At 51.5% G+C, this 20,880-nt stretch overlaps 1 protein-coding gene across 1 annotated transcript in view; it reads left to right on the top strand.

The window, feature by feature from the left end:
- Positions 1–6,806: 6,806 nt before the first annotated feature.
- Positions 6,807–20,880, top strand: part of SYT6 (synaptotagmin 6) — a 54,764-nt gene continuing 40,690 nt past the window's right edge. The window contains exons 1-3 of the mRNA XM_004581899.3: positions 6,807–7,023; positions 17,542–17,890; positions 19,589–20,147. Coding sequence (XP_004581956.2) covers positions 6,861–7,023; positions 17,542–17,890; positions 19,589–20,147 — 1,071 coding nt within the window. The 5' untranslated portion in view covers positions 6,807–6,860. The remainder of the gene's footprint in view (positions 7,024–17,541; positions 17,891–19,588; positions 20,148–20,880) is intronic.

Genomic DNA, 20,880 nt, shown 5'->3' with positions numbered 1-20,880 from the left:
GAAGACAGAGGAACAGAAAGGATCCGCACCTGCCCAAGTCACACAGTTCATTTGAACCCAGGCAGCCTGGCTCCAGAGTGTCCCCTCTCAACCTCTCTGATCCTCCTCATGCAGTGGGCAGCAGCTGGCTGGGAAGGACAGCAGGAGAGTGTTCATGGCAGAGCACGGGCAGTTGCAAAGCTTCAGGATCTGGAGCAGATTCAGGTGGGGAAGAAGAGGAACTGCAAGAACCAACCAGGGTGGCAGAGGATGGGAGAGTAAGGAGGAAGAACGGAAATGATCACTCAAGGATCCGGGACCACGCCCAGGCAGCCCACAGGAGACATCAGGATGCTGTAGGCCTGAAAGTGTAGCCTGCCTCCTGAGGAATACAGCACCAGGGATCCTAGGGTGAAGCCTGGACTGATGGCTCCGTGACTTGGGATCTGTCAACTGCAGAAAACAACTAAGTCTACAGGGAGAATTGAATGATAGGATCCATGCTGAACAAGCAGCCTAGTACTTGAAAGATAATAATTTTGGAATTAAAAAATTCAAAACTAGGTACGGGGACCTAATTGAAATTCTAATTTTGAATGATAATAGTATTTCCACATAATAGGGTTTTAAGCCCTCTAAGTGGCTCCCAGGACCCACAGCGAATGTTCTGAGACAAAAGGAGGAAGGTGTCAGAATTAAGCCCTGGAGAAAACAGAGTGGAAGAATTGAGAGGGAAGGGCAGTCCCAAGGCACTCATACACACAGGAGAATTTCTCAGTTAATGTGGGTTGGGCATCTGCACCAGAGAGAGGTCAAAGAACTTATTTTCAATCAATTTCACATGTGGCCTTTCCACCACCACTGCCAGGAGAGCACGCTCTCTCAAAACAGAGCCGGTGCGCTCAGGGCTCCACAGGCTGTGCAGTTCAAGGCCAGGCAGGACAACAGAGCAACACAGGGCCGTGCTACCATGTGCTAGCAAGACCCTCAGTGGATGCCGAATGAATGAGTACGTGCCTGAATGGATGAGAACGACATGATAGGTTCAAGTTCTGGCTCTGCCACTTGTGGGCCATGACTCCTGAGCCGATTATTTTTTGCCCCCCTGAGACCTCACAGTGAAATGAGAATAATAAAATCCACCTCTCAGGGTTGTTGTTGTAGAAAATGTGATAGCATACGCGGGAGTGTTGTGTAAATGGTGCCATACCTTACAGATGCACAGAGTATTAATAAAGACTGGGGGCTGACTCACTACATTCATTTTACTGCGCCTCCAGCAAACAGCAGGAGCGCAGTGAAGGGTTGGAGCTATGTCTGTGCTACCGAATTCACAGAAGCTAGAATTCAGCAAATTTGTGTTCTCCGGGGGTGGGTTGGGGAGAACAGCCCCTTAAGTCTACAGGGGGCTGCAGGCCCTTGACCCTGAAATATGCTCTGTTGACTCATTCCACCTGAATTCTGCCAAATTCAAGCAGTAAGACAGCTCTCACAGGGCCTTTTTGGATTTGTCACTTTAATTAGTTGTGGCATTTTTTAGCTGATTTCCTTTCATTAGTGGAACAGCCAGGGTCCTGAGATTGCAAACTCTTTTCCAGGCTGCTTGGGGAGAATTCTAGGGTTTGGGTTCCTGGCCTTATAAGAATCCCAGCCTGGTTCTTTCTTGGAAGCTGGGCTCTGACACAGGCCACCATCTGGGTGCAGCAGGGACTCCTCAGGCTGCTCTCTGAGCAGTCCTAGCTCTGCAAGAGGGGATCAACCAAGCATGTCCTGAGCCATGAAGCTGCCTGCCCCCAGCCCTGCTTCTGTCACAGACACTGTCTTTTCTTTGGACCTGCCACTGGGACCAAAGGCCCCCTGCCCCTAGGATGGCAAACAGCCCTGAGCTTTGCAAACAGAACAGAACACAGAACTCAATTGCTCACTGCTCTGCAATTCATTTCCAAACATTTTTATTTATTAGGAAGTCAATGTCAACATATTGTACCTTTTTCTAAGATAAGAAGAAGCATGATTCACATCTCCAGCATACTCACCCGGTTCGATAAGCAAAGAAAGGGAATTGATCTGGAATGGAGAGTATGGATTCCAGTTCTCTGCCACCCCCTAGCTTGTGTGACCAGGGCCCTGTCACTTAATCTACCCACCCACCAGGCGGGTCACTGGCAGGCACTCATCATATCTTCCAAGGCTATAAGAAGGATTACATGAGATCAATTCCTTTTTAGCAATTTTCAGGGACTTGTGGCATGAAAGAATGCATGGTAACCCATGGACAGTGCCTGCTGGATGTTCTTCTGGGACCTGAGAGAAGGGAACTGTCACTGGTTTGAACACATGCCAAAGGTCAGTTGCAGCACATTTGTCACTTAACCTAACCCAAGGAATACTTGCATGTTGTGCATTAGGCCTCGTGAGTCTTACTCCAGAGATGTTCGGACAACTGAAGAGATTTGAAACAGGTCTAGCTGACTCCAAAATTTGTGCTGTTTGTTTTGCAAGGCTTCCCTCCCAGCCCTTGCCTTCCAAGACCATTTGCACCTCTCAAACAATGCAGAAAGAACCTTGGGTTCTAGTTGGGTCTAGTTCTACAAGCCATTTCAGAGATGTGTATCGAGGCTCCTGGATCCCAGCTGGCTTTGGCTCACAAAGCCAGGCTGGAAGCAGCAAACCTTGTCTAACCTCCCTGAGTCGGATCTAGAATACCATGTACTTGAGCAGAGCACAGGATGGAGATGAGAACTTGAAATGGGGGAATAACGAGCCACCAACTTAATTCAGCTCTGGCTCACAAGGTTTGAACTGCCAAACACTTTTCCCACTAGCAAAGCAACATCCAATTCTTTCAAAGAGTACCTGGGCACTGGCAAGGCTCCATAACATGGTCCTTCCCAGTCCAGGAGAAATCCTTGAGAGCTCTGATGATGTATGAAGTGACATCTTCTAGAAATACTGACAAATCTGTTCTGGCTGAAACTCCATAGGGATTCTATAGCAGAGTTGTGTCAAACAGTGGTACAAAGTTACTCCTCACTCCCAAATATGGGACCTCAACTACTTTCTCTGCCAGCAGAAGGTCAGATTCACCTGTTGTCTGTTTTCATAGAGTACATTAGAAACCTTGCTGAAAGTAGTCACATACCTCCGTAAGCAGAGGATGGTGAAGAGGAATAGGGCCCCCATTTGCTGTGATCTGCTGAACAAAGCAGTGGGTCTCCCCATGTCCATGCTGTGTCTCTCCCTGCACATCAGACAATGGAGCAATGAACGTCACAGACTGCTGGTTTCCTTCACATCTCTGCCAGGGGCTTGTAGGGAGGAGGGATGGGGAAAGGGCTCCCTATTTAGAAATTGCATTGAGATGGAAAGACAATATGACACATCAGCTCATGTCAAAAGAGCTCATTCTTCCCGCCTACAGCATTAGCAATTTCCTACCAAGGTTCAAGATTTTTTTTTTTTAAGAAAACATTATTTGCCTTTAGTTTATTGGTAGCAGAATTCAACAGGACGTTACTATTCCTAACAGGGTGAGTACCTACCTAAGGACAGAGACTGGGTTGGGGGTGGAGGAGTGTGCTTTGGCTATTTCTGAGAAAAAAGAGGGTAGAGGAGTGGGGGAGTGGGAGGCCTCTATGTTTGCCTCCGTTCCTCCTCCCTGCTTCCAAGCAGTCTGCCCTGGAAGCTAAAGATTCAGGAAGCTCCAGCCTTGGGCTGCAATGGGGGCAGAGAGCAGATAGCAGGGAACTGGATATCTGAAATCAGCCCTTTTGTCAGAGCCAGGAATGTCTGTTCTTTGGATGCCTCCCAATCCACTCCTTCAGCTCCATAAGAAATCCTGGAGTGTTGTTGCTAGAAGCAGCCACAAAGAGCTCCTAAACCAACTTCAGAAAAGGACAGGGGAGCCCAGAGAGGCAAGGTGAGGACCACATGGATGATTTGCTGCACCAGTTCTGGAAGCCAGGCCTCTTGGTGCCCTGGTCAATGTCCTTATTTGTCACTACACCTTACTGTCACTGCTTCCCAGAACGCTTTTTCCAAAATGCAAGTTTGACGAACAAACAATTCTGCCTTCTTTCTGCCACCTTCCCTCCAGGTCTAGAGGGTCCCCAGGAGTCTGAATTTGGTATCTTTCTAAAGGACGAAGGATAAGTGCCTTTTAGGATCAGGCTTGTAAGGTTACAGAGAGGAGAGCTCCCATCCTTATGTGAGGATTTTTTTTTTCTACATTGTGACTAAAGATATGACCACAATGGCTCCAGCAACCAACTGGGGCAGGGACAGGACATGAAGAGGACAACTAAGCTGATTTGTCTTAATGTAAAAAAAAAAGCACACTTTTTTACATTTGGGGGAGTATATGTTGCTGTACAGATCTCCCTCTGCTCTGCTGCTCTCACTATGGCCCTCTGCATCTCCTACACTGGTCTCTCTGTGTGTCTCTGTCACACCCTCTGCCTCTGTTTGTGCCTTTCTCTCTCATCTCTGACTCCAACTCTGTGTCTCTCTGCATCTCTCTCTCACACACCCTTCACTCCCCTACTCCAAACCCCAGAGCTGCTGATGGATCAGGGCCCCTGCCTGCAGCCCTGTCAGGGCAGAGCCACCTTTGTCCTGGTGGACTGAGAAACGCCAGGTCTGGAGCAGCCATTGGAACATCAGAGATGCTGCAGAACTGCCTGCAGAGTGTAGCGGCTGAATCCGGGAACGATGAGAAATTATCTGTTAATTCTCAGCTTCAGCCACCTGCTCTGCTCTGAACAGGCTCCTTGGCCTTCAGTTAAGATGCAAATTCCCCCACTCGGCATAAGTAAAGTATTGATCTCCCTGCATCACAGGCCTGGGCCCTTGAAACAGTCCTGTGTTTTTTCATTCTCTGCAAAGGCAAAACAAGGCGCTTTGTTCCCCAGGAACTCGAGAGGGGGAGGGAGAAATCACCGCGGAGTGAAAAAGTTGCCATAAATACAGGCAGAGAACAGTTCCTCTCCATTTGTATTTTGCATAAACACAATCCCCCAGCTCCCGAAACTGCCAATGGGAGTGTGGCCAGGGGACCTCCAGATTCTTGTCTTTCCCAGATACTGAGGTCTGTGCTGGGTGGTGTAGGGGAAGGTGATGAGGCCTCTGGACTCCTCAGGTGAATTTTGGGAAAGTGGAGATGCCTGAACCTCATCTGTTCTTGGAACAGTAACTCAGTGTCACTCTCAGGAAGACGACCTGCATCAGATCCTGTGACCTGGATTATGCCTGCTCAGTCCTGCCCACCTAAATTCTCAGATGTCATAAAAGGCAGGGCCCAAGGGTCTTGTAGAAACTGTGAACCCACTTAATTGTGAAAGTCTTCTCTTCTAATCCCTTGACCCATGCTACTACTGCGCTAACTAGACCTTCAGCACCATGGACAGGTCCAGGGTGCTGGTCCCAGGACCAAAACCAAGCAGGTTAAGCGAGGGTCCTGTGGGGGGTCTCAGCTTAGCTGTAGGTGCCCTGGACACTCTCTGATGGGATTAACACAAATCCAGAAGCTAACCAGTGTGGGTGGCATACATAGCACACGATAGGAGACTCTGGAGAGCTGGAGCCCCAGAATTCCCTTCTCTTGGAACATGAGTCTGCCAGAGCTGCTTCCAGTTAGTGAATTCAGAGGAAAGACCCGTCTTTCCTTCCTCCACCAGCCACCTGGGCATACAGAAACCCATCAGTTTCCAGGGCCGTCAGCTAAAGTTTCCCTCCTGGCTCTGGGAAGGAAAGGGGATTCGAGTCAGGAGCTTCAGGTGGGCCCCACAGAGAACAAGACCCACAGACAACAGGTGGTGGGCCTAAGACTCCCGTGTGGAGCCTCACGAGGCTGGAGTTCTCTAGATGCCAGAAATGGCCCATAGGTTTCCAGGACCAAGTGTGACACCTCAAAGACCTTCAGCTCCTGGGCCTCACGCTCCAGATCTGGGGGAAGCTCAGCTTCCAGGTTAACCTCAAACCCCTTCCTCCCAGCTCCCCCATCCCATCTGGCCATGGTGGTTCTTAGTGATCTCCAGTGGGGTGAGACTGATGAGGGGAGGAGAGTCTGGCGGGAACCGGGTACCCTCTTCAAATGCCCCCCATTCCTATTCAGCAGAAACTTTCACCCTCCCAGTTGCCATGGAGAGAGACGGCCGCTGCCTCCCGTCTCCATAGCAACGTGCGGGTACCGTGGACCACAGAATTGCGGGGCCCTGAAAGTCCTCTCGCAGTTCTCTGGACCCCACGGTCCTCGAAGGTCTTGCATCCACGAAACTGGAACTTGGGACACATTTGACTAACTTCTCCCGTTAGGGAGCTCGGTCAGGTCTTCCCACTCCCAGGGGGGTCGTCCCTCAGTCCCCTAGAGGTTATCTGTTGTGGTGCTACTTACTTGGCACGTGACTGCGCCCCGGTTGTCTTCCCAAACACTTTCTCGGTAACTCCAGAGAGCCCGCGCAGCGTTCATAATCACACCTTTTCTCCGGAGAGGAAAATTGAGGCTCTATGATGCCCAAGGTCACAGCAGACTGTGAAAGTGAAGCCGGACGCGGGTTCTTTCCCTTGCCTTGCCCTGCTCCAGGATGCGGGAGGCGCCCCCATCCCGTCCTCGCCTCCAACGCCCCCAGACTTAGGTCGGTCCCCTAGTGGTGGGGTGCTTGGTGGAGATGGGGGTGGGGGAGCGGCCGGGAGGTGCCAGACTTGCCAGCTGCCGCGGGATGCCACGTGAGGGGGCGGGACCCTGTGGAGAAGTGATTAAAAGCTGAACGGAGCCGCAGGGGGGCCGCTACGGGCAGGGTCTTCAGGGGACCGTCTTGCCCCGGCCCAGTCTGGCCACAGCGCTGGTTTAAACGCCTACTGGGCAGGCCTGGGTGTCCCCGGGCATGACCGGAGTGTGGGAGACCGAGAAAACTCGGTGCCAGGCGGCGCTCGCGGTCCTGGCCTCGCTGTGCCGGGCCCGGCCGCCCCCTCTTGGGCTGGACGTGGAGACTTGTCGGAGCTTCGAGCTGCAGCCCCTGGAACGCAGTCCAAGTGCGGCCGACGCAGGTACTTGGGGAACCGGGCCCCTTCCTTCCCGATTCTCACCCTAGAGTCTCCAGCCTCCCAAACCACTGTCCCCGAGGGCTCCAGGACCTACAGAGAACACCAGCTCGGGATTCCGAATTCAGAACCCACCCCAACCCAGCCTTCTGGCCCACCATCGCCCTCATGGCAGGGGAGATCCACAGGGAGACAGGGGAGAGCGCGCGAGGCCCCTCACGCAAGTGCTGCAGATGCCGGGCTTCGGGGACGCGGACCCACCCGTGCCTCAGTTTCCCTCCCTCGAGTCTCTCTGCCAGCCACCTGCCATGGAGGGGTGGGCTCGTCCAGATGGAGACCCGGCCATCCCGGGAGGAAGAAGGCGCGTCTCCTGGGGGCATCGCTGTCCCGGGTCCATCCAGCTAGTCAGTCCTGGTGGTGAACGTGGGCCGGGCCCGCCTGGTCACCCCCAAAGAAACTTGAGTCTGCAACTGGCACGAGGTCTTTGTGCCTGGCGATTAGGCTCCCGCTGCGAGCGCGCCGGCCCGGCGTTCTCCGCCCGGGGAGGCGGGGGACGGGTTGGGGGAGGATGTCGCGGCGTCCTCCCCCACCCCCGCGCCCCTATAACTCGCTCCTGCGGTCTGTGACTCACTCGGACTCGCGGCCGGTGCGCGACTGAGCGGGTTCCTTTCGCCGACTTTGCCAAGAGAACGCCTCCCGCCCCAGCTGCGAGAACCCTGCGCCGGACGCAACCCTGCTGCCGGGTCCAGGCGGGGGACCGAGCCGGGTCGAGCTCGCCGGAGCCGGTGAGTCCCGAGCCCGATCCCACACCACCAGGGGATCCGGGGTCCGGAGCGCAGGGGCGATGTCTCCCAGGAGTCGTGACAGCAGCCATGGCGTGTCGCGCCCTGGCGGTGAGAGCCACGGAGGTTAGGTGGTGAGGCTCGGCCGGCTGGCCGGCCCCGGACTGCACCTGCTGCACCCGGGCCCTGCGGCCACGCTCGCACATTGCGGCGCGGCTGCTTTGTCCCGATGTCCGGAGAGTCCCAAGCAGGAGAGAGTAGGGGGTCGCGTTCCCTCCAAGGGATGAGAAGGTGGGCCTGGGTGGGGGGCGCAGTGAGAGGCCTGGAGAAAACGCAGCGTGGGGGTGGGGAGACACTGCCAAAACGCAGGGTTCTGTTGAGGGGAGGATGCAGCAGGCTGCCCTCCTCCCTGTCCCCCAACCTCCCTGGGCCAGGGGATACCTGGGAGTCTCCCCGCGGGAAAGGGAAGAGGGAGCTGTGAGAGGTGGGAACTGGATCCCCAGGGACTTCTCCAGGGAACAAGAAGCCAGAGACAGGGGAGCAGGTACAGGTGGGGTAAGCTACAGTGGTGGCAGGTTCCTGGGCCTTCCTGTCACTAGACGTCAAGGGGCAGAAGTAGAGGTAGAGTCTGTAGAGATAGGAACACTCATGGGGGGAAGGGGTAGCAAGCCAGGACAGTGTGTGTGTGTGTGTGTGTGTGTGTGTGTGTGTGTCGGATCCACCATGTACATTGGGTATAGGCGGCACTGCTTGCTCTGTCCCTGGCAGTGTTTAATCAATCAATGGGCTGATGACTGCAGTTGAAGAGATAAAGGTTAGACTTTAAAAAAGAACTTTCCAAAGAGCAGGATGGAGATGGAGGCTGTGGAGCTTGAGTCTCCCTCTCGCACATTTCTCAGTACACATGAGGCCCAGCAAGTATCATCAGGCTGGTTCTGGAGACTCATTCTCTTTACCACCACCCAATACCTCCCACCAGCCACCCACCTTGGTTTTTCCTCCAGAGGAGGGAGTCATTTCCCACCCCCACCCCCTTTTCCCCAGTTCCCTTCCATCTTTCCCTCCAGTGATCCATCTTCCAGTGTGGATCTGTATCTCTCAAAGCTTAAAAGGTGTGACAGGTGAGATACACCTGTTAGGTTCCACCTGGGATGGCAGCTGCCTCCTCTTGCCTGCCCAGGGTACAAAGGCTGAGGGTGGCACAGGGTGTGAAGGCATCTGTTTGTTTGCAGCATACCCTGATAGGAGTGGTACTGATGTTCAGATACCAGCAGGATGCTCCTTACCCTGGATGACAGGTACTGGGTTGAGGAGGAGGGCTGAGAGCCTACAGGCCCAGTTGACTCAATGTGCCTGCCCTGCCAGCTGCTTCAGAAGGCAAGTTGGAGTTATCAGCCCTGAGGAACTTTAACTTTGGCTGCTGAGTCACAGGCCCCAGGATGGCTTGAGGGCAAGCTAGCAGAACACAGGGTCTTTGGGAGCTGCTGTGGGGTTTGGGATTATTCCATCTCTCTGCCTGCCCACTGCCTCCCTGGGCCACAGCCTAGGTGCAGATTCTCCAGCCTGAGAAATGATTCACCTATTGTAAAAAATGTGAACACCCTGCTCCCTTCGCCCTTTGGTTTCCCCTACTTCCCTACCACTCTGAATGTCAAGAAACATTCTGAGAGTCTGCAGTCATGCAGACTCCACTGCCACTTGCTGGGACCTCCCCTGTCCTCCGGTGTCTCTGCTAGGAATTGCACCAGAAACCTCAGTTAATGGGACCCTGGTTTGGAAACCCTGAAGATAAACTATCCCAACAAAAAGTCAGCTGCCTTTTCCTTTAAAAGCTATGAAGACAAAGGGTCTCCTTTCCTCTGTAACAATCCCCTGCTACCCACAGCAGGACACAAGCTTTCCACCATTCCTTGAGTTATTTGCCCCCATGGAGGTGGATGAATGTTTTGCCTAGGTTAGGTCAGATTGTGAAGAGTTAGGTGTAGATAGTGTGGTGTCTGGGTTTATGGCAGTAAGCCAAGATTCAGATGTGCTGCAGAAAAGGCAGGAATTACCCCCTCCTGGCTAGCAGCCTGCCATGGTTATCCCCCAACTTAGCTTGATGCGCTATTTGCCCATTTTGCTCATGACTGTTTTGTGATTCAGCCACCTGGCTTTAAAGTTGGCTTTTGCAATAGAGTGTAGATAGGTGTGTGTGTGTGTGTGTGTGTGTGTGTGTGTGTGTGTGTTTAACCAGCCTACCATGACAAATTAAATGTACAAGTTTCCTATAAGGAAACAATCAAGTACTCCTTGCTGAATGGAAGCAGTCTGGTGGAGTTTGTCTTCTCTGTGGCAAAATGTAATGCACAGTTCATTAGAATCCACAGGGATGATGTTTTTACTTTGATGTGTTTTGAACTTCAGGATTCTAGAAGCAACATTCAGCACCTTTGAGTTGAAAGTTTTCTTCACTGGTTTCAGGGGACCTTCATCTTCCCCATCCCTTGAGACTCTATGGCTAAGACGTGCTCACTTCTGACTACTCTAACTGTACTTCGCCTTGCCTATATGAGACATGCTGTTGTAAATGATTAGGACTGGCCGGGAGACACATGGAAAAGGCAAGCTTTCCTTGGGGTCTGTGTCAGGTGGTTGAGCAGAGAGAGATTGCTAAAAGCAAGTCCTGTCTGAACTGGCTGGCACCTCCACTAGGCCTGCTTGTCCAAAGACAAGGACTGTAAGTCCTGGCCACACTTGGGAACTGCATCCAGAGCGCCAGGACAGCAGGCATGACATCCAGGAGCCATGGGTGTGATATCTCTGTCCCAGTGTTCAGGGACAGTGGACCCTTGTCTTGCTACAGAGCTTTCCTCTGGCTAGTTGCATAAACAGGGAGAGGAGCGTAGAAGAGCAAGGACTGGTGTTGGCTTTCTCTGCCCTTCTCTGCTGCTCCAGCCTCGATTCCACATCTACAGGGCCCACATACCCTGACCAATAAGGCAGAAAAGTACAGTTACCATCTGCCAAAATAATAATCCTAATAATTGCTAAATGGGTGCTCAGGCTCTGTTAGCTATAGCAGTTCGCATCAGTCTCCCATTTATCTCCAAGTCCCCTAATGATGGCAGAAGCGGGCGTCCAGTCATGAAGCCTGGTGTGACCGTCATCAGCATGGCATTGTCTCTCCTCTTGCCGGCTTTTCCAGCAGCATTAATTCCCTCTCTGTTTGGACTCTGCTAATTATTCTCATCGGTAGCGCAGCCCGAATTTCTGAAAGAAGCAAAGGCAGCAAAGCCCTCGGCTCCCTCTCTTCCCCCTCCCGCCCTGAATTTTAATTACACCCAGCTCTCCTAATGAATTTATAAGCCATGGCAGAGAGTGTTATTAATCGACATGTCTGTGAGCCTCACTCCAAACCACCCTTGTTCTCCCAACATATGCATGTGTACACACACACACAACACACACACCACACACACACACACACACACACAGTCAGATGTTCATCAGGTGCCTCTCTGGATGCAGCTTTGCCAGGGGTCTGCATCTGCTGGGTCTGTACTTCCAAGGAGAAAAAAAAGGTGGAACTATCAGGGTACACTTATGTCTCCAGGTTCAGAAGTATCAAACCAAAGAGCATAAGATGTGTGCACCCTCTGTTCCTTGCAACTAAAACTTCCCTGGATTTTCTCTCTGGTCTTCGACTCTGTGGTGAACCACCTGTCCTCCTTGGGTGATTCAAGAGCCTGTCCTTGGACCTCCAAAAGTCCCGAATACTTAATGTTCTGTACCCTTGCAATAATTAGTCAACATTGGCACACTTGCTTTCTTTGTGAGAGGTGAATAGCAACGATGTAAAGATATAACGGAAGGGGCATGATGCCTACTGGATTGAAATCAATAACAAGCAGTGTGGCAGTGTGGATATTTAGGGTTCTGCCTAGTCTCTCCCTTCCCAGATTAAGTGCTGTTCCTTCCTAGGCCCCATTTGCTTGCTTGCCTCTGCCCTGCATGCTTTTCCCAGGTCTCCGCTGGTTTCTGAACCCAAGCTCAACTGGGCAGCTCCTGCTGGGCACAGCCTGAGCCTTCCCCTCCTCTGTGAAGTCACCAGCCACCCTCTCCCCCAAGGCCCCTGAGGGCAGCCATCTCCACCTTAGGGGGTGAGCAAGGAAAACGATTCTTCCTTTTGGCTTTCTCTCCCAAGCTTATCTTTGCAATCACAATCTGTTAGTGAGAATGCCTGTTACTGTTAGAAAATGGATTTTCCTGACACGGGAGCCCATTAGGAAAAAATGGGAACAATAGCCAGCCAAGGGAGCTATTGATGGAGCCTAACGCTAGGGGTGGAGAGGCAGGGAGGGGGCTTCTCAGGCTCTGTTTGTGGAGAAAGAGAAGTGTCAATGGGGAAGATAAGAAAGCCCTGGGTGCTAATTAATAACCTGGTGTTTTCTGGAGGAGGAAGGAGGCAGTGGTATCATCTGTCATACCTCCAAAAAAGTCAGTCTCATTTAAGGTGCTAAGAAGGTGCTGGCCCCCCTTTAGAGGCTCTTAACTTTCCAGGAAAGAGAAAAAGAACAGGTGTGTGTGTGTGTGTGTGTGTGTGTGTGTGTGTGTGTTAACTGTTTTATCCTCTGATCTGCGGTCTGACCTGCCTTGAATCTGGGTATTGCTTTGGGGCCATTCTGCACACAGGAAAAGCCATGGAAAAATCACATCAAGGGAAATAACAGCAGATTACATTTGGGGGTATTCACCACCTTCAGGGGATTGTGCTTGAAAGTCTGAGCTTACTTCATATTCACTGTGATTCTGTAGGGTAGGAATAATTAGATCTCTTACTCCTTAAGAGGGGGAAACCAAGGTTTTTCAAGCTTCAGCAACTTGTTCAAGGTCACTTGGACAGAAAGCTGTGTGGGTGGACAGTGCTTGGGGGTTGTTCTGGTGCCACTGCCCACCTGGGATGACTGCCCTGGGTCGCCTGAATACCTGAGGAGGTCCAGTTGTCCAGCCAGCAATGGAAGCCATGCATTTGGCCTCCACACAATACCACATCCAAAGCCTGTGTCCAGGGCCCTTTCCTGTCCCAGAGCCCACTGGCTAATCGGCTATGCTGGCTTCCCCGCGCCAGGTGGAGCTCCACTGTGACAGCACCTTGAATGATGAACTTCTTTCCCTGGACTTCCAGGAAAACTTCCAGGATAGTTTCAGTTACAATTTTTCTTCTCTGGGTTTCTTCTCATTCCTAAGGAACCCACTAGCTGACTGGTGGTAGCAGCAAAACAGTTGAGAAACAAATGAATCTTAACAGAGAATTGGACAAAGTGTGATCTTTAATAGCGCATCATTATGTCTTGAGATATAGAGAGGCTTAGCTGTGAATGAAATAGTTCTATTATCTCTGCTAAGGAGATTGCTCTTGGCACATAATGATAGGGTTAAATATCTCTCTGTGTGAGTGTTCCTGGCTTATAAGTGATCTGTGTACTAGACAAATTTCAAAGCAATGGGATGTTCAAAATCAGACTGGGTACAGGTAATTTTAATTCAAATAGCTATTGTTTACTACATTGCCTTACTATGTTCTAGGCCCTGTTCTCAGCTCTTCTGATATACTTTTGAGCTGCTTAAACCTCACAGGGCCACTATGCAGTTGGTAATATTGTTATCTCCATTTTAAAAATGAGCAAATGAAGGCACATCATTGGGAGCAGTGGAGGTAGACTTTGCATAAGTCCAAATGGACTTCAGGGTAACACTTCTTTCTGTCTGGGTGGGAGAAATGAAGAAGGAAGAAGAGGAAAAGAGGGAATCCTGAAGTTCTTTCAATTTCTTTTTTTTTTTTTTTAAGATTTTATTATTATTGGAAAGCCGGATATACAGAGAGGAGGAGAGACAGAGAGGAAGATCTTCCATCCGATGTTTCACTCCCCAAGTGAGCCGCAACGGGCCGGTGCGCGCCGATCCGATGCCGGGAACCTGGAACCTCTTCCGGGTCTCCCACACAGGTGCAGGGTCCCAAAGGTTTGGGCCGTCCTCAACTGCTTTCCCAGGCCACAAGCAGGGAGCTGGATGGGAAGTGGAGCTGCCGGGATTAAAACCGGCGCCCATATGGGATCCCGGGGTTTTCAAGGCGAGGACTTTTAGCCGCTAGGCCACGCCGCCGGGCCCGTTCTTTCAATCTCAATGTATTTTCTCCCATGCTTGAAGCCGCCTCTGTCTTCTTTGGAAGCAAGCAGGCTTGATCTAAATAGGAAAAGGGACAGGTCAGGACTCAGAAGGGTGATGGAGTTATCCGTCAAAGTTCTTGGCCCTGGAGGGCCAAGCTTCGAACAAGGAAGGAGTTTGTGCTGTCAGATGTGTTGACTTCTAGAGTGCTGTGGTATCCTGGTATGTGGGCCCCAGCAGGCCTAGAGGATGGAGGCACACATCTTGCATCACCTGGGTCTCTGCATAGCCTTGGGTGGTTATGGGAACCTGCCTGCCTTCCCACCCTCAGTGCATCTTTCATCAGGGGCTGAGGGCTGAGTTTAAAGACACGTGCAATAATTGTAAAAAGGCTAAATTCTCTACAATAATTCCCCTCCCTCCTCACACCTGCTTCTACTCTTACAAACCATGTTCATCCCCTTGTACCCTTCTGGGGGTGATTCACTGTGTGCTTAGGACCTAATTCTCCTAACATTGCCTGCTTGTTTGGAATCAAAAGCCCAGGCTGCCCTAGTCCTGGAACGAGATTCTCCAAGCATTGAAAGGGCCCTTTTTGGTCTTAGTAAGCTGTGTTGTTGAGCACTGGACACTGGTTCCTAATAGTCCAGACCCCCTGCCTTCCCTAATCACAGGCCCGAGGGAGCAACAGCTGAGAGTCACGTGTAGCTGTGATTGAAATAGCAACCACACCAAGCCAAATGGACTCCTTTGGCCTGCTACCTTCTCCCATCCTACTTTTTATTTATGAATTCTGTTGTTTTTTTGGTAGGGCTGAACATTTGAATGCACTCTGTGCTCTCTCTGGGCACCCCTCCCCTCTCATTAACATTCTAATTATTACCAGAGCAAGTAAGATGTATGATCAAAGGAAAACAAAGCCTAGAAGTACCTTTTGTTTTAAGGTGACTCATAGTTCAGAGAATGCATCAGAACAGCTGTAATGGAGCAGACGCAAAGGTCTGGGGGTAGCCGGGCTCTTGCAGTAAGGACATGGGTATCTTCAGTGACTTTCCTGGCAATCCCAGTGGGATGAAGGTCTGGAGAAATAGTCTCCAAACCAGTTAGTCATGAATTCATAGCAACAACTATAAAACGAATTTTGCATTACGCACTTTGGATATAGTCATGTTGAATGCATTGGCCAAACCCAACAATGAAATGTCACCACTAGTATCAATCTAGATATTCAAATTTTTGTTTCTTATATTTTAGATAGTAAAGAAGGATCAAAGTGAGCTGTGTCTTCTCTTGGGGCTCCCCCGAGGATATTCCACCCATGGAGACCTTTAGTCTGCAAGTGAAGCTGAGATCAGTGTGAAGATGAAGAATGAATCTCAACCCCTTTGGCCAGGGAAACGCACTATCGTCTCTGTGCAGGGCTGGGCAGGAGGAAGGGAAGGGCAGTATAGGTGGCCAGGATGTGAAGACTCTTGGCCAATGGAGGCTCTACCTGATTCCTGGGGAAATGACCTGCAATGAGGGAGATGGGCAGGACCCCTGAAAGGGTCATAAGCCTTCTCAAATTTGCCTGGACATGGAACAGCACCCCCACAGCCTGTGACATGTGAGAGCACCCTGCATGCCCCCCGACCCAGGGCTTCTTAACAACCCAGGTCTAATCCAAAACCTGGCGCGTGGTTAATGTTTAGGTTTCACCTTGGCAGAACTTCACTAAGATGAGAGACAATTGCAGCTGTTCTGTATGCCACTCATTCATCCCCATATGTCAGTTTCTGTTCCAGTTCGTGCATCAGGCAAACTGGACTAACAGAGGGTCCCAGCAGCCAAATCAGGGACAAACAGGCTGAGATGGTGGGAAAAGTGCCAGGCTGGCCAGTGGACATCTGGACTCAGGTCCAACCAGGCTCTGAATCTGACTGGGTTGGGACCACAGGCAAGTCCTTCCTGCAGGCTGCCTCTCCCATGTATAAAACCCACTTTCATTTCTAAAAATGTTTTAGGGTATAGGGACAGGCTAACTCAGGAGCTGCATCCCTATGTGCCTGCAGGGGACATGGAGGGAGGGCTGAGCTCCCAAGGATGTGGCCAGTTCCTGAAGTCACAACCTCTGCGGCAGAAGCCAGGGATCTGCCTGTGTGGTGGCTGTGCAGTTCCTTGATGCTTCAGTCACTGCACAGAGAGCTCTCAGCTCTCTGCTGGCTTGTGCACAAGTGACCTTCTGGGGAGCCTGCCAGGCAGACCATTGCTATAGAAGCTTCTGACTTTTCTACTCAGAGCTGGAAGAAGCCTTGGCTCACAGGTTCATTCTTAGAATTGGAGAGGCATGATTGGAGAGCAGTCTGCTTTTAATGATGTCTCAGAAAAGGACCAGAGTCTGGCATAGCAGGTTAAGCCTACGCTTTCGGTGCTGGCATCCCCTATGGGCATCAGTTTGAGTTCTAGCTGCTCCACTTCTGATCTAGCTCCTTGCTTAATGGCCTGGGAAAGCAGTAGAGAATGGTGTGGGTCCTTGGGACCCTACACCCATGTGGGAGACCCGGACAAAGTTCCTGGCTTGATTGGCTCAGCTCTGGCCATTGTGGTCATTTGGGAATTAAATCAATCAAGGGATAGAAGATCTCTGTCTCTCCTTCTCTCTCTATAATTCTATTTTTCAAATACAAATAAATGAATCTCTTTTAAAAATAATGTCTCAGAAAGGGAAGCATCCAGCACAGCTTTCTGGGGACCATGGACACCTCCTAGGGTCAAGTAGGGACAGACTGGAAGTATAGCAGTGAGTGCCTATCCTAAGGCCCACTGCAACACAAAGGTCCCAGTGGAGTAGGCACGGAAAAGGACAGCTCTGAGAGTCCTTTGTATTGCCTTTGAAATACACCAGGCAGATCAGGCATCATCTGTGTACAGGTGTTTCTTGCATCCTACTATGTGGAGGGTTCTGTGGGTGCAGAAGCAGTCAAGATTTGCCTAGAAGGATGTGCTCAACCCCCTCGACTTGAAGTCAGCTGCATGTTCATTGCACTCCTGTCCTGATCACAGTAGAGGGGGACAGACTGGGGGAATGAGGAGGCAGGCAAGAAGCTAGGCCCACCAGCTTCTGCCCCCCAGGGCCTCCCAGCCTGTTCAGGAAAAGAGCCATGTACCATGTACAGAAATGACTCTGTTCTAAGTCTGGCTGTAGTAACAGCTCTAATAGAAATGCAAACAGCATCCAAACAGGAACGCTTCATGAGTTTGCACATTTGCTTAGGCTGCCGTGATTGAAATTGCTTTTTCTTCCCTGGGCACATGACAGCAGGTGGTAGGGAATCAGCCCAGGTGCTCCCCAAGCTGGTAGGGAGTGGAGGTAGGGATCTGGGGGAAACTGGGCTGAGGGTGACAGCAGGCTACAGCGATGGTATTGAGTGGATGATTGCAAGTCAGCCCCCGAGCCCCTCTTTCACCCTGACCTGGTGGCTTTTCTCATAACCTTTCTTTTCTCTTCTTCCGTCTTTGTCCTCCTGCGTGTGCCCCCCTTCTGGCATCCTCTCCCCACCTTTCCCCACCTCTTGTCTGTCTCTGTCCCTCCCTGCCTGGTGCGTGCCGAGGGCAGGCACCTCCATCAGCCTCCTTGCTGTGGTGGTTATTGTGTCTGGCGTGGCCCTGGTGGCAGTTTTTCTCTTTCTCTTTTGGAAGCTGTGTTGGAGATCCCGGAGGAGCAAGGAGACCTCCAGCCCCACGTCTGCTAACCCCACCTTGGAGGCCGTGCAGAGCCCCAGCCCTCCCGGCACCATGGCGGACAAGCTGAAGGACCCCAGCGGCCTGGGTTTCCTGGAAGCAGCTGTGAAGATCAGCCACACATCCCCAGACATCCCAGCTGAGGTGCAGATGTCAGTCAAGGAGCACATCATGCGCCACACGCGCCTGCAGCGGCAGACCACAGAGCCAGCCTCGTCCACCAGGTGAGGGGTGTCCTGACTGCCCTACGCCGTCCCAGCCTGTCCTTGGACAAAGGGCTATGTTCTGGGAAGGAGACACCAGGGATGACTTCCTGAAAGGAGAAACTGAGGCAAGGGAGTATGCAAGTGATATACAGCCACCTGTGGTTTGTGTAGCAGAGTGAGTCAGGGGTTTCAGGTGTTTGGAGAAAGGACAAGAGGTCAAACAAAAGAAAGACTATGCAAAGGCCTCCAGCAATTTTAAAGTTTGTGATGCATTTCCAGGGATGTCAGCTGGCAGGGCACAGGAGACCAGGCGAGAGTGCTGCCATGCTGGCAGGAGGCTGCTTAGAGGACTGGAAAACCTCTCCCTAGTGCCTGTACCATAGCAGGTGTCTATGACAGCCTTGTGCTGAACACACGGTGCCAAAGCCTCCTCTACACACAGGCACTCATGTTTAGAAGGTGTGGAATGTACGTCTGTGAAGAATTGTGTTTACTCCAACCCACAGGCTCTTATGGCCACCTAGTCCCTGCAGTGTGGCTCCTGGCTCCCTCCCAGAGACCCCACACAAGGGCAGGGGCTCTTGGAGCCAGCCTGGAGGCCAGCGACAGGAGTTCTAGGGGTACATGAACACACCTGTTCTGCAGCTTCAAACACCTTCCCTAAGCCTCACTTGTCCCCACCCCAAAGCAGGACTTTGGACTCCTGCAAGGTGCCTGTGAGAAGCCAGTGGTGGAGTGTATGATAATAAACCGTAACACACACGTATGTCACTTATTAGACACTACTCTTCTGAGTTCTTTGGTTGCAGTAATGTGTTTCACTCTCACAGCAATGTTATGTAATTGTGATTTTTAAAAAAGGTTTATTTATTTTTATTTGAAAAGGCAAATTTTTTACAGAGAGAAAGATGAAACAGAGAAAGCTCTTCACTCCCCAAATGGTTGCAGTGGCCAAAGCTGGTCTGATCTGAAGCCAGGAGCCAAGAGCCAGGAGCTTCTTCTGGGTCTCCACATGGGTGCAGGGTTCCAAGGACTTGGACCTTAAGCACAAAGCTGGAACAAAAGTGGAGCAGCCAGGCCACAGACCTCTACCCACATGAGATGCCAGCACCTCAGGGCAGAGGATTAGCCTGCTGCACCATGATACCAGCCCTGCAATTTTGAGTTTTATTGTCTTTGTTTTTATAGCACAGAGAGGCTAAACAATTTGCCCAAAGTCATACATCCAGAAAGGGACTAAGCCAAAATCAGCCTCTGCCCTGTGACTTTGACACCCATGTTCTTAACCACTCCAATATCTGCTGTGTAATAAATACTGCATAGGTGATGTAGTGATGACAAAAGGCGTGCACTGGGAGGGTGAGCTGTCTCCTAAGGCAGCTCATGGCTCAGTGAAGCAAAGAGTCATGCCTGCTAGCAAAGAATGCCAGGCAGCAGCTACCGGACAGGCAAGAAAAGTGGTGTTGAGAGCAATGGTTAACATTTACTGAGCTTAATATAGACCTGGCACCATTCCAGCTGCTTTCCATACTCTAAGACCTGCCCCATTCCCAGCCACTTCGTGTACAAAGTGTATGCACAGGAGGAGTGGGGTCAGCAAGAGGGAGAAAGGTGCTCCATGTGGGCTAGGATGAGCCAGTGCCACCAGGGCTGTGTCCAACACCACTCCCTCCTCCCCTGACCTCACTCTCCCTGCCCACTTCTTTCCTCCATCAGGCACACATCCTTTAAGCGCCACCTGCCCCGGCAGATGCACGTGTCTAGTGTAGACTACGGCAACGAGCTGCCACCAGCAGCAGAGCAGCCCACCAGCATCGGCCGCATCAAGCCCGAGCTCTACAAACAGAAGTCGGTGGACGGGGACGACGCCAAGTCCGAGGCCGCCAAGAGCTGCGGGAAGATCAACTTCAGCCTCCGCTACGACTATGAGGCTGAGACCCTGATCGTGCGCATCCTCAAGGCTTTTGACCTCCCTGCCAAGGACTTTTGCGGAAGCTCTGACCCTTACGTCAAGATCTACCTCCTGCCCGACCGCAAGTGCAAGCTACAGACCCGGGTTCACCGCAAGACCCTGAACCCCACTTTCGATGAGAACTTCCACTTCCCCGTGCCCTACGAGGAGCTGGCTGACCGCAAGCTGCACCTCAGTGTCTTCGACTTTGACCGCTTCTCCCGCCACGACATGATCGGAGAGGTGATCCTGGACAACCTCTTTGAAGCATCCGACCTGTCTCGGGAGACCTCCATCTGGAAGGACATCCAGTATGCCACGAGTGTGAGTACAGCTCTGGTTCCCTGGCTGCTGGACGATTAGCAGCTCTGGAGAGTGTTGGCAGGGGGTTGAGGGTGGAGGGGAAGACAGCCACCATGGCTTCCTAAATGGTTCTGCACTTTAGGATGTGAAGCAGGACTTTCCAGTGTCCGTGGCTCTGTCCACCCTGAGACATATGATGGGAGAATTCTCATGAGGGTGGGAAGAGGGGGTATTTTTTATCTATTGCTTCTCATCGCACCTTCTAGGGTGTGTGTCTACCGGCTGAACCACAGGTTTGCCACCTATCAAACGGTGTGATGCATCCCTTTGGTCGTGGCTGCGAACTAAGCCTGGCCCACAGACTAAACCAGACATCAGTGTCTGCTCACAGTGTCAGCGTGTTTTAGACGCTTGGGCTAGGGAGCCAGAGCAGGCTCTGTGCTTCCGGATACATGAGGTTGTGCTTCAGCAAGGAAGCACTCCCAAGATTTGGTGGCCTAAGATAACCAAGGTTTGCTTCTTGTTCATGTTACGTGCGCTTTGCAGCTTGGCTGGGGGCTCAGCTCTGTCGTGTTGCCCAGGGATCCAAGCCAACAGAGGCTCCCTCTCTACTTGAGCTCTTCTAGTTAAACATCGAAAGAGGATGTGCATATCATGCCCTGTTTCTTAAATAAGGCTTCCACATGAAAGTTAAACGTGTTGCTCTCCTGCACGTTTCATTAACCAGAGCAAAAACACAGCAACTGCTACTGTC

This window comes from Ochotona princeps, chromosome 2 (genome assembly GCF_030435755.1).
Source record: "Ochotona princeps isolate mOchPri1 chromosome 2, mOchPri1.hap1, whole genome shotgun sequence".
Lineage (NCBI taxonomy): Eukaryota > Metazoa > Chordata > Mammalia > Lagomorpha > Ochotonidae > Ochotona > Ochotona princeps.
The sequence above is the reverse complement of the archived record's forward strand: the minus strand, read 5'-3'. Positions and strand labels throughout refer to the sequence as shown.